We start from the raw sequence: 13,677 nt of genomic DNA on the forward strand, positions 1-13,677 counted from the left end.
TACCTTCACCCCCTTACACCACAGGCCCATTCTGCTCCACACCCCCCTTTCTAGTAATGCTTGTCCAGCCTTAACAGGCTTTGTGCTGCCCACTGGGCCCTGATGCAGCACGAGACCCGGCAAATCCTATTATACAGGAGTCACAGCACTTGATTTTCCCATTAGAGATTCCAAGCTGAGAATAAGGGTGTATTATAACACCAGCTTTGCCGCGTTCCCACAGAAAATCCCACCTCGCTCTCTCGTTTTCATGTGCTCTTTTCTCAGTATTAGCTATGTTTCATTGGTTTTTTTACTTTGGGATTCTTGATGAGTAGTATGAGCTAGAAAAAACAATAAATAGATAAGAAATTGCATTCTATATAACAATAGTTATCATATACTTTGGTTTCATTCATTGGTTTGATTTTCATTTGTAATTAACGAATATACAATCAAAGCTTCCAGACTTACCTAGTGGCTTTTCAATTACTCTCCACGTGCCATTGGGAGTGATCCTAAAATACTTTTTCGCACAGGTTACCCAAGGCATCTTCAAACAGATCAACCAAAAGGCAACCGTTTTGACGTAAGCCAATTGGGACAAAGCAAGTTGTTTTTGAATAAGTGTTAAATGAATAGCAGAGAGAAGAAAGCTTTCATTCACTTTCCCTGTCAGAGTTTAGATCAGCCATGACCTGCTGATATGACCAAAGGTCAAGACAAGTGTCAAGAGGTGACCTGATTGGTGACCCCCAAGACGTGGTGTTTGAACTGGCACTTTGAAGGTCAGAAAAGAAACAGAAGAATAGGAGGTGACCACTTACACAAGGGGACTTGTGTTACAAATGTTTTCTATGTAGGCCAAGGCACTCTATTGCATTTTTGCTAGTCAATGATGTTGCAATACAGATTAAGTTGTAAAGCTTGATCACGTTTAACACAAGCAAACATATTGAATTTTGCAACATTATAGGTACCTAAAGGGTTTTGAAGTCTTTCCTCACCTCCCCTTATTCAGGTGGTTTAGCCCTGAATTTGTGCTCTGTATTTAACCCATCCAAGTGCGCATACACTTACTCGCTTAGGCCACAACTGCCTCAATTTAAAGATCATCTTGATTTGCATTTCATTCTAAGAGTATCTTAAATGTTCTCCTTGAGTATGAGCTCTAGTGTATAAAAAAGCATATGTATCAAATATTTTACTCACTTAAAAACACAAATGCAGCTTTTATTTTAGATTCAGTAAAAAAATCATTCCAAAAAAGGGATGCTGGAAAAGCTGAGACAGGAGATAGGTAAGCAGATGCCATATTTTTACTAACATTTTTCAGATGCTTTCTTCTTGCAGCCATATTTGTCTCAGGAGAACCAACATTTTTGCTAATCATTTATCAATGGACACCACTCTTGACCATGTGACTCTAAACCTTCTTTAAGATTTCCTAATGAGATTTCCCTCTGACTCAAAGATGGATCTTAAGACCAAACTTCCTCTGCTGTGGTCCAGTGTTGTCCTGGGTATAGACTGGGAGACAGTGGTCCAACAGAGGTGAGAACAGACTAAGAATGACCTCACTCTACAATTGATTTGGTTAAAACAATATAAAAATGCTAAAACTGGTAATAAGCTTCAGGTAAATGCAAGATGACAATTTTGATTAACAATATAAACAGGACATCTTCTAAACCTAAAGTGCTGAGAAAGTTTCAACCCACAAAAATAATATAAAGTCATAAATCAAGCTGCATGCACATGTCAGCCAAAATGTAGAAAAATATTGGTTAAGCAATAATGATAATATAACCGAATTCAGTCACTAAATCTGATTTTTGCTTAAAATAAACACACATAAAAACGACAAAATAGAAGGCCACATAATAACTCTCAAAAGTGTCATTTCTTTAAACCATGTCCAATGAACAAATAGACAAAGGTGAAACATACCAATAGGGTAATAGACATAAAATATACACTAAAACAATGCTATAAACATTAACTAAACAACTTGACTAGTAACAAAAAACACTAATATATAACGAAAAACAATAAGAAAAAAAATTTAATAATTAAAATAAACCAGGTGTGATACGTCTGGGAGCATCCTGTTTAATCTAAAATTAGGTAACTTAATCAAACTGACTGGTTTTAATACAGTATGCATTGTTTACAATATCTTTCCCATAACATTATAAACTTTGCAAATAGTGCATGCAATCCAGTGACTGAGCCTGAGAGAACCAGAAGCCCACACGGGCTTTAGGACCCAGTGCCCCTCTGTGGGAGCGTCTTTTTGTCCGTTGCAAGCTCGCATTGATTGTGACTTCGCGATTTACCATCTGTAGTGTCCCATGTGATTCGACTCAATTAACGTCACTGGCCGGATCACTTCCCACAGGATTTAAAACCAAGCCTATATTTCAAAATTCAAAAAGTTTCCTTAAGTAACGTTTAAAGACAAACAGAAATTTATCAAATTATGAAGAACTGTGGAAGTGCCCTTTTCTGGTAGCTGCTATGCACTTATTTTGGCTTCCTTTATCCGCTATCCACTATCCAAATATTAAACGTTAATCTTACTTTCATTAATTACAATACCTGAAGTTGCATAATTAGATTAGTGCACGTAGTTCAAGTGTCCATATAAATGACTGTAAACCGTTTTAAATCAAACACACTTTGTGTATTGTCAATATCATTATTTGCTGTCGTTCATATTTATTTCAAAGGAGAGCCTTTAAGTCACTGCGTGTTCTTACATTTCGAGCCCCGAGGCGAGCCTGTCATATCTGTGAGATATCTGTCAAGTGCAGCGCGCGCCACTCAGCGCGTTTTTCCCGCCGCGGTGTAACCAAACGACGCGGCTTCAAAGGCGGTTAAATCAAGAGCAGTACACTGAACTACTGCTCTTATTGGGACAGAATATCTCACAGACCCGCGCGGAGAGGATGCATCGTCCTTTAGACCTGCATACAAATAATGTTTCTACTTAAAATAAGTGAACAACATTAGGATCTGTTATTTGTGTTATTTTGTGTTGTCTATGGCTACAGGTGAACATGGAAATCACTGCTCGTGATAAACTTGTTAAATGTCTCCGGGTTTATAGAAGTTATAATCGTTTTTTTCCCGAGTTTATAGGAATCCGCATTGTGTAAAACGTTGCTTCCAGCAGAACCAGGGGATTTTGTCTAAACTCAGTTTTGTTCATTTATATTTTGAGGGGAACAGAAGCTGTACCGGACCTGTAAAAGCGTACCAGTGGACTACTGCACAAAGAAAACACGGAGAAAACGCTTATCTAGCAGAAGAGAAGTAATGACTGAATAAAAAACATTGGAAACCAGTAGGTGAGATGCACTGACAGAGATAATTCACGTGATTGTGGAGGCAAGAAAACAGCTGTCAGTCAGAGCGCGAGACCCCCTCCCCTCTACACGGCTCGCGCTGCGTGTGCACAGAGTGCGCATGCCCGTCAAGAGCGAACCTCACGGACGAGGGAAATTTAAAAAACGGTTGTTGTTGTTTTTTTCTTGCGGGACAACAAGTGCCCCGACCAAAAGTAGAGCTTTCCTCTGTCTCGTTATCCAAGATTTTCTATACCTCAGGACAACTTCAGCATTAACAGGTAAGATTTAATGTTTTTATTATTGATATTTTAAAATAAGTCTAGAGGCAGCCGACATATAACGTTAGCCCAATACAGCATGAACACTGATGTGTGACATAAATATATTACTTTATTTATTAGCTGGTGCTTTGAAGAAATACTTAACGTTTTCTGTTAAATTCAATATTACGTGGCTATATTAAATATTGAGACGCGCGAGCCGACTGACATGTAAGTTAACGGTGACTGATGACGTCTGATGATCTCAGTTTTGTCAACAAAGCAAATATCACATCAACAGTGTAAAAATGTAATAGATAAAATTGAATTTAATTAATTTTTATTTTCTTGATCACTTAGTTATTATGTGTCAAGTTTTTGTTGGTGATTTCCTAATTTACTTATATGAGCAAAGTCATGTATTCAGGTTGCCATGTGGTGCTTTCGTGTCAGAAGGTTTTTCTTTCTTTCTTTTTTTCTTTCTTTTTTTTTGGAAAAAGTCAATTATTTGTACTATGTGTATTTGCACTCTCAGGACCATATGCACATTTCTAAAATTTATTTTATTCTCCTCTTTGCATTGTTCATTTACTTGCATTTTATCTGTCAGGAGATGATTGAAAGTGGAATTACAACCAGGATGTCAGGAATTCACGAAAACCCTGTACAAAGCCACCACATCTCTGCACAAGACTACAGGTAGGGGGTGATTTCCTTTGATGGCTGAACCCATTGCTTTTGAACTTTGAGCAGATTAGAGAATAAAAAGATAATTTCGGGAAGAAGAAGAGCGCTGCTAATCTTGATACAATCTCCTCCTTCCCTATTCTGTAAAATAAAGGTGTGTTTTGAGAGGCAGGGAATTGGGGTTTGTGAAAAAAGAAAGGAGCGAGAGAATACATCATCTTTGCTCTGAATGGATCTGTCAGAAAGCATCAGCTCTGTTTACACGCCCGCTGTCGGCACACGGAGGGATTGAGGACCTTGGCGGGGGCCCCCACGGGTCACAAGGAGAAGTGGCTCCCAATTAGAATGTAAACGAGGGCGACTTGAGCTGTGATAAACCGTGACTGTGTGCGCCCGCCTCCCCCTTTCTGTGGGACACGTAATGGTTTGCATCAATGAGCAAATAAAATCATTTTTTATATACTTGTATAACTGCACCCTAATGACCGTAAACTGTACAATACACAGCTGGGTTTACAATAAGATTTCAGAAATGCTAATAAGTACAAGGATGTAGGCCCCCATTTCTTGATGATCCTAAATTTGAGTTTATGTGGCATGTTATGAATTCTTTCCGAAATAAAGCCCCGTCTCCTCCTAATTACTGAAGCACAGTTATATTCTGTAACGAATACTTTTATTATTATTTCCTTTTATTATATCTGTGCATCAATCTCAAACCTGCAGTGTAAGACAACGTTTTAAAATTAATTATTTATGTGCTTCTGACATTACAGTGCAGCCATTGTCTGGCAGGACAAGTGGATGCTCTTCTTGGCAACATTAAATTATCGGTTATAGTCATGTCAAAATCAGTTTACGATCCAAGTTCTCAGGCTTTGTGTGAAGGATTCTACACACTAAAATATAATATATATACATTATAATATAAAATATTTTCTATAATATTTTATTAAACATATAATAGAAATTTATTGTCTATATTTATATATATAATATGTAACAACATGAAGGAGTTTAACGGTTGTTGTGGCAATTAATTACATATAAAGGTAACACTTTAGAATTACTTTCATTTATAAATTATTAACAAACATTATATAATGCTTAACAGATTATTAGTTAATATATATTCACATTGCTACAAATATGAGATAATGTTCTTGTTAATGTTTACTAATGAACGTACTAAACATTATCTAATGATTAACATATGATTATTTAAAGTAAATTGAAATGCTTACAAATGTTAGTAAACTTTCAGTTCATATGATCTTCATTTGTTGGTCTTTGTTTGTTGTGTATACCTCTATTTAATCATCTTAACAAATGATCTATTAATTATTTCTTCATGTTTTTACAGTACCCAATCCAAAATGGAAACTATTCATCATTTGCAAATGTTTATAAATGTTTACTAATCTTTAATACCAAAGAGAGAAGCACACACAGGCTTGGCAAAAAGTGTCCAGAAAGACCTGAATTTACTCTATTCACACATCTTTACTAATCATTTAATAACCATTTGTAAATGGTTTTGCAGTAGCCAATCTAAAGTTGAAACTATTCATCATTTGTACCGGTAAATGTTTATAAACGGTTGCTAATAATTTAGGATCTTTATGGACACTGGGCTTTTAGCTAACGTAACAAGGTTTGTGTTTGTGGGTGGCTGGTTAAGTTTAGCTAAATGCTGGCTAAAGAAATAACAGATTGTAATTTTGGTGCAAAAAATGTTTTTATTGCCTCAACACTCACATTAGTATGCTAATCTTCAGTATATCATTAATCAGGATATCAGTTGAATCAAAAATAAACAGGAGCAAACAAATAATTTTTTAAAAGAAAATACTTGTTCATATAATGTATATATATTATATTGTTCATATAATATAATATAATATAATATAATATAATATAATATAATATAATATAATATAATATAATATAATATAATATAATATAATATAATATAATATATAACATATTAAACTGTGTTCCCTTATAATCAATTTGACCACTGTACACTGTTGACCCTTTAACCAGCCCTTAAACCTACCCATACCACCAAACCAAACAAGCACATTATCTCACGTTTCTTACTCTTTGAATATATATTGACTAATGATCCATTAAGCATTATATAATGTTTTTTAATGATTTATTTATGAAAGTTATTATAAAGTGTTACCCATATAAACATAAGCTTGTGGCAAACACTTTTATCCCAAGTTCTTAAGTCCTTTAGGATAACATTTCACAAATGCTGTTTTAATGTTAAATTACACTTATGAAATATCATAAGTTAATATTGGCTTAAGAAATTAATAAAGAGCAATATTAATGAGGAAATCGATATTTGAAACTAATTCAGCTATAAAATGAAAGGGAGTAGAAATCAATTTTTATTCTATTAAATGTTAACACTCATCAGAAAGCAGAAAACACTCATCAATAAGAAGCAGGTCTCATAAAGCCAGGTGTTAAAATTTCCTAGTCCCTTTGCAAGGTGTCTTTTCATGTCTTTGTATGTGGACAGGCATAAGAAGACATTTCAAAGCACATGACAGTGTAGTGTTGACATGTTCGGTATCTAAGGCTTCATGCTAGCAAGTGTGTGTGTGTGTGTGTTTAAAGGATAATTATTCAGAAGCTACAAAGCAGAGAAATCAGGGTGCTCAAGGCCATGTCCCCAAGTTCTTCCTTCAATGCTGTAATTTATTCAGGTGGCAGACTGTGTGTGCAGTGCGGTTTGACTTCCAACTCCTTCAATGATTCCCTCCCAGCTACCCCCCTTAGGTACTGTCTAATGCCCCCAGGCAGGAGGAGGGGGCAGAAGGGGACAGGGGTTGGGTGGAAAGGGACAGGGAAACAGATGGCATCCTATTTTTCTCTGTTGTGTGAGCCTGTCATTCCAGTAGATTAATACAAGGGGTTGGTTAAAAAACGGTAAAGACAATCAACGAAGGGTCTTTGGGGGTTGAGGGGACAATAGAGCCACGTGCCGCTGTGCAGATTTGTCGTTTGGGACACAATAGGTGATCATTTTTCAATGGGGCTGGACCAACTGTTGCAGGCAACGTGTGCCACATACCCATGTTTCAAATGATCTCATGCGTTGTTTACATATGATTCAGCCAATGACAGTGAAGAAGGCTGTGGTCACCTGACCGTTAGAGGTTGGTTTAATAGAGAGGGGGGCACTGAAGTGTCCAGACACCCAAAATAACTGAAAAGTGAGGGTTGTCATAGCGACCACAATTATTGGACTGAATAGCGAGTGTGGAGAGAATTCAAGAGGGTTTCTCTGCTTTCTTGTTGCTTAGTCCAAATGAAGAAATAGTTGAGTAAATAACTCTGCCCTGCACTGGATTAGATCAGAGGGTAAGAGTGTTTTTATTTCTATTCCCAAAACAATAGATTTACAAGAGGACTTTCTCATCTTTTATCTATTTATAAGAAAAACCTGCGAAAAGAATAGTATTAGTTTGTGTTGGCAAAATTTGGTTGAATGCTTAGAGTGCAATTTTTGTTCACCCTCATGGCAAAAGTTATTCTTTCTTTTTTTCACATAAAATAAAATAAAATATTTGTGCTTTACGCAGAGCTATAATGTGTTTTTGCAGACTCCTGACTACTGACCCTTCACAGCTAAAGGACGAGCTGCCTGGTGATCTTCAGTCGCTGTCCTGGCTTACCTCTGTGGATGTTCCCAGACTGCAGCAGATAGGATCTGGACGGCCTGATTTTGCCAGTTCTGCCCAGAACAGCCTGCTGGAGCGGCAGACAGGTCAGGAGATTTACTGTTGAAAAAATATGACTGTGATAGACTGTATAATTAGAATAGAGAGAATACAACCCGAATTCCGGAAAAGTTGGGACGTTTTTAAAATTTTAATAAAATGAAAACTAAAGGAGTTTCAAATCACATGAGCCAATATTTTATTCACAATAGAACATAGATAACGTAGCAAATGTTTAAACTGAGAAATTTTACACTTTTATCCACTTAATTAGCTCATTTAAAATTTAATGCCTGCTACAGGTCTCAAAAAAGTTGGCACGGGGGCAACAAATGGCTAAAAAAGCAAGCAGTTTTGAAAAGATTCAGCTGGGAGAACATCTAGTGATTAATTAAGTTAATTGATATCAGGTCTGTAACATGATTAGCTATAAAAGCTTTGTCTTAGAGAAGCAGAGTCTCTCAGAAGTAAAGATGGGCAGAGGCTCTCCAATCTGTGAAAGACTGCGTAAATTTTTTTTGGAAAACTTTAAAAACAATGTTCCTCAACGTCAAATTGCAAAGGCTTTGCAAATCTCATCATCTACAGTGCATAACATCATCAAAAGATTCAGAGAAACTGGAGAAATCTCTGTGCGTAAGGGACAAGGCCGGAGACCTTTATTGGATGCCCGTGGTCTTCGGGCTCTCAGACGACACTGCATCACTCATCGGCATGATTGTGTCAATGACATTACTAAATGGGCCCAGGAATACTTTCAGAAACCACTGTCGGTAAACACAATCCGCCGTGCCATCAGCAGATGCCAACTAAAGCTCTATCATGCAAAAAGGAAGCCATATGTGAACATGGTCCAGAAGCGCCGTCGTGTCCTGTGGGCCAAGGCTCATTTAAAATGGACTATTTCAAAGTGGAATAGTGTTTTATGGTCAGACGAGTCCCAATTTGACATTCTTGTTGGAAAATAGGACGCCGTGTCCTCCGGGCTAAAGAGGAGGGAGACCTTCCAGCATGTTTTCAGCGTTCAGTTCAAAAGCCAGCATCTCTGATGGTATGGGGGTGCATAAGTGCATACGGTATGGGCAGCTTGCATGTTTTGGAAGGCTCTGTGAATGCTGAAAGGTATAGAAAGGTTTTAGAGCAACATATGCTTCCCTCCAAACAACGTCTATTTCAGGGAAGGCCTTGTTTATTTCAGCAGGACAATGCAAAACCACATACTGCAGCTATAAAAACAGCATGGCTTCGTCGTAGAAGAGTCCGGGTGCTAACCTGGCCTGCCTGCAGTCCAGATCTTTCACCTATAGAGAACATTTGGCGCATCATTAAACGAAAAATACGTCAAAGACGACCACGAACTCTTCAGCAGCTGGAAATCTATATAAGGCAAGAATGGGACCAAATTCCAACAGCAAAACTCCAGCAACTCATAGCCTCAATGCACAGACGTCTTCAAACTGTTTTGAAAAGAAAAGGAGATGCTACACCATGGTAAACATGCCCCGTCCCAACTATTTTGAGACCTGTAGCAGAAATCAAAATTGAAATGAGCTCATTTTGTGCATAAAATTGTAAACTTTCTCAGTTTAAACATTTGCTATGTTATCTATGTTCTATTGTGAATAAAATATTGGCTCATGTGATTTGAAAGTCTTTTAGTTTTCATTTTATTAAAATTTAAAAAACGTCCCAACTTTTCCGGAATTCGGGTTGTATATATATATATATATATATATATATATATATAAATTCTGGTTATCTTAGACAAACACCTTAGCATTAACCAGTGATTTAATTAAATTCTGTTACTTATTCACATCCATGTTGATTTGTCTGTCAGACTTTAGACTTTTCTTCGACCCAGTTCTGTAAATATACAAAGGATTATTAGAAAGCTGTGCCTTAACAGTAAATAAATCCCTATTTAATAACCAAATCCAACTTTTGGTTTCTAAAAAAAAAAAAAACTAAAAAATTCCAAATTTCAGTCCAGCTGAATAGTATGACGGTCGCAGGAGGAGCAGGATCTGTGATTCATCTACAGAGTGAAATGCAGCACAGCCCTCTGGCCATCAGTAGGGTGAGTGATGATTCAGATTAACATTTCGAACAAATTCATATTACGTATATAACCTATTCAGAACTGAATTAACATTTGTAATAGAGCTAAAATAATCTTGTGTTTATAGATTTATTCTGTTGTTTCTGTAGATGCCTCAGTTTTCCCCTGGGTTTCCGTGTGCCACATCAGTGTACCAGACCGCCCCACAGCAAGTGCTCACTTTCACTCAGGCAAACCAACAGGTTGGTTTAGTAGTTGGGATGATTTGTAAAGACCGTTAAGAACAGGAATTTAATTTACCTTTTTGAAAATACCACTTCTGTGCTATATTTTTTAGTGTTCTCCCGGTGGACTTTATGGCAACTACAACAGCCAGAGTCTGTTTCCTCAACCCCGTATTACTGCTCACAACCAGGACTTGCAGCCCAAGACTTTCCCTAAACCCATCTACTCCTACAGGTGAAATAAAGTTCACGGTGACAGCCTCTGAATAACATTATAATTCTCTGGAAAGGGAACAAGATTTGATTTATTTCAAGTTTACTGTGTCTGAAATCATCTATTCTCAGCTGTCTGATTGCCATGGCTTTGAAAAACAGCAAAACAGGCAGCCTTCCTGTTAGTGAGATCTACAGCTTTATGAAAGAGCACTTCCCTTATTTCAAGGTGAGGAATTTATGTAAAATAACGATGGTGAATAGATAAACTAAGCCGACACACCATGGAATCAAATAAATGTTACTTATAGTATATTGTTGATTACTATGCTTCTCAGACAGCACCTGATGGATGGAAGAATTCTGTACGCCACAACCTGTCCTTGAACAAGTGCTTTGAGAAGGTGGAGAACAAGATGAGTGGTTCCTCCAGAAAGGGCTGTCTTTGGGCACTCAATCCTGCAAAGATTGACAAAATGGAGGAAGAGATGCAAAAATGGAAGCGCAAAGATCTTCCTGCCATCCGTCGAAGCATGGCCAATCCAGGTCTTCAGTCTTTGACTATTATCTTAGAATGACATCTTTGCTCTAACAACAAGCCCCCAACACTCTAGCATCACAGCAGTAAATTTTCTTACATTTAAGGCCGGCTCAAGTCAAAGCATACTCATGCAGAAATATGCACCCTGTAACAAGGAAGACACATGACAAATAAAAAAGCAATGCATTCTAAAATTGACTAATGTGCCCATCACATCACCCATCATCACATAGGGCTTTTCACACTGCGCTAAAACTTGGTTAATGTCATGCTAAAGCCTGCTTTTAACCCTGGATAAAGGAACATTTCACACAGAGTTAGCACCTTTTTTGCTGCGTTAACCCCACATTGCGGTGCCAGCCTTGTACAGTGTGAAACAGAGCGGTGTTAGAATGTTACAGCTATACACTTAGCAACAGACATCCAATCACGTGGCTTATATACACATGCTTTGGACAGTTACAGAAACACTGCACTCTATATAAACAGTTTTTCAGCATTTGAGGTGAAATGTCAAAATAAGGGTGGAAAACACCCGAATAGAAGTGAAAAAGAGACCATTTAATTATTACCTTAGTCCGAATCATCCATTCAGGAGGACTTCAGCAATATATAATATGTGGATACATACAAGAACCAACAATGTTAATGTTATCTCTATGCAAAGAGTAAGCTGAAGTAGTACAGAAACTAGAGCAGAAATATAGTTTAATAAAGTATAATTATTAATATTGTCCTGTTTTGATACTTTTATTTCCCCAGATGAATTAGACAAACTCATTACAGACAGACCGGAGAGCTGCAGAAAAAAGTCTATTGATACTGGCATGACACGCTTGCCCAGCTGCCCACCAGGGCCGACTCTCCCAATACCGGCTCAGATGCAGCCCCAACCAGTGGTCACTCTTTCTCTACAGTGCCACCCTATGCATCAGCACTTGCAACTGCAGCTCCAGAATCAGTCTCGCTTGGCTCCGGCCTCCCCTGCTCCTGCTCAGACACCCCCTTTCCACACCGTCCCTGACCTGACTAACAGCTCCCTCCCTCAGCATCCTGCCAAGCAGCACAGCGACTTCTACACAGTTCACACTGACGTGAATTCAGAGGTGGACACACTGGACCCAAGTATTATGGACTTCACCTGGCAAGGTCAGCATTACCTATGTCAATATTCAATTAACATTACAATTTTGAAAGCCACAGAACGTTTGTTTGTAGGCTGATATTTAACAGAGTTCACCTCTTCTGATTACAGAAAACCTCTGGGAGGACATGAAGGATGACAGCTTTAACCTGGAGACATTAGGTACACTCAGTAACTCCCCACTTCGGCTGTCTGACTGTGACCTGGACACTGGCAATGTCACGCCTGTGTCCAATGCAGGAGGACTGTCTTACCCAGACCTGCAGATGACAGGCCTCTACTCTTCATACTCGGCTATGGATGCCCTTTCTAACCAGTATATGAACACACAAGGAGGAACAAAGCCTATCGTTTTGCTTTAATTGCACCTACAAGAAATAAAGCAAGCTGAGCTTTACTTCCCAGGACCATCTATAATGCTTTCAATCCAAGCTTTCAAGTGTGTCAGACTCCAAAAAACATACTGCAACAGATTTCTCCCAAGGCAGCCAAAAAACATCAGAAAGACAACATAACGATATTCTGAACTAAAATGAGTAGCAGTTATGGTGATGTCACAATATGCAAGGTGTCATTTGCATTGACTATATAAATTGCATTGGGTTTGAATGGACCAAATCAGCAATTGTTTTTTTTTTTTTTTGAGAATTTACATGGTAAGAAAGTGGGATTGATAAGGACAAGTGCAGATCGCAATATTGGCTTTGTGGCCAGATGTAATCATATGAACTAATGCTGTTATCATTATACACCCAATGCAAAATAACGCAAGTTAACACAACACCTAAAGAACAAAGATCAAATTATGGGAATTATGATTTTGGGTGTTGCCAAGCTTTTTTCTGTACCATAAAAGGAACTTTTCTTTTCATTTTGTCCATTTAACTGTTAGCCTTGTAACTGTAGTTGTGTTGTGTGTCTTTTGTTGTACTGTGATAGACACTCCATCTGCTCTTTAATATTTGTTTATTATTTATATTTATGAAAAGAGCTGAAATGGTGACATTAATCATTTTTATTGTACATATCTAAATATTTCAAATGCAAGCAATAAAATTCCGCATTCAGATTGAAATATGTATTCATTTAACTAGTTCTTAATTCTTCATTTTTCAGCTGCATATACACGACAAACATACAGTACGCATTGCAGGGTGGCATTTAATTGATGTAATATTACACCTTACAAATAGTGTGGCTAGAATAATATGTCAAAAACAAAGTAAATACAGTATACACACAACTGAAAAAAATGCTGACCCATCTGTATTCCTAAGATTAATTAATTATGAATTGAAAAAATGACCACAACTCCACCGAGATGAACATGTACATTATTTAATGCATAATTATGAATTTCATTTTGAACAATCCTGATAAACAGTCAATAAAGTCAGGCACTTGTCGGCTCTAGTATTAATCTGATTACAGTATAAATTCTAAAAACACACAAAATCGATTAAAGGCATTA

The 13,677-nt window shown here is 37.5% G+C and overlaps 1 protein-coding gene across 3 annotated transcripts; it reads left to right on the forward strand.

Annotated features, from left to right (window-relative positions):
* Window positions 1-2,442: 2,442 nt before the first annotated feature.
* Window positions 2,443-12,880, forward strand: foxn4 (forkhead box N4). 3 transcript variants are annotated; one of them, XM_059548616.1, is made up of 10 exons: window positions 2,443-3,610; window positions 4,203-4,291; window positions 7,906-8,069; window positions 10,011-10,102; window positions 10,234-10,326; window positions 10,422-10,543; window positions 10,654-10,750; window positions 10,860-11,067; window positions 11,825-12,211; window positions 12,318-12,880. In XM_059548616.1, exons 2-10 carry the CDS (start codon window positions 4,206-4,208, stop codon window positions 12,566-12,568), a joined length of 1,500 nt encoding a protein of 499 aa, XP_059404599.1. In that variant the 5' UTR covers window positions 2,443-3,610; window positions 4,203-4,205; the 3' UTR covers window positions 12,569-12,880. The 3 variants fall into 3 exon arrangements, with proteins under 3 accessions (XP_059404599.1, XP_059404601.1, XP_059404600.1); XM_059548618.1 differs by lacking the exon at window positions 2,443-3,610 and having other exon boundaries at window positions 4,221-4,291; window positions 7,931-8,069; XM_059548617.1 differs by lacking the exons at window positions 2,443-3,610; window positions 4,203-4,291 and adding an exon at window positions 7,505-7,663.
* The last annotated feature ends 797 nt before the right edge of the window (window positions 12,881-13,677 follow it).

This window comes from Carassius carassius, chromosome 4 (genome assembly GCF_963082965.1).
Source record: "Carassius carassius chromosome 4, fCarCar2.1, whole genome shotgun sequence".
NCBI lineage: Eukaryota > Metazoa > Chordata > Actinopteri > Cypriniformes > Cyprinidae > Carassius > Carassius carassius.

Coding starts and splice junctions, on each gene's coding strand:
- foxn4 (XM_059548616.1), top strand. CDS start 4,206: ATGATTGAAAGTGGAATTACAACCAGGATGTCAGGAATTCACGAAAAC. Junction 10,103..10,233: donor GCCCTCTGGCCATCAGTAGG/GTGAGTGATGAT, acceptor TTGTTTCTGTAG/ATGCCTCAGTTTTCCCCTGG. Junction 10,544..10,653: donor AAACCCATCTACTCCTACAG/GTGAAATAAAGT, acceptor ATCTATTCTCAG/CTGTCTGATTGCCATGGCTT.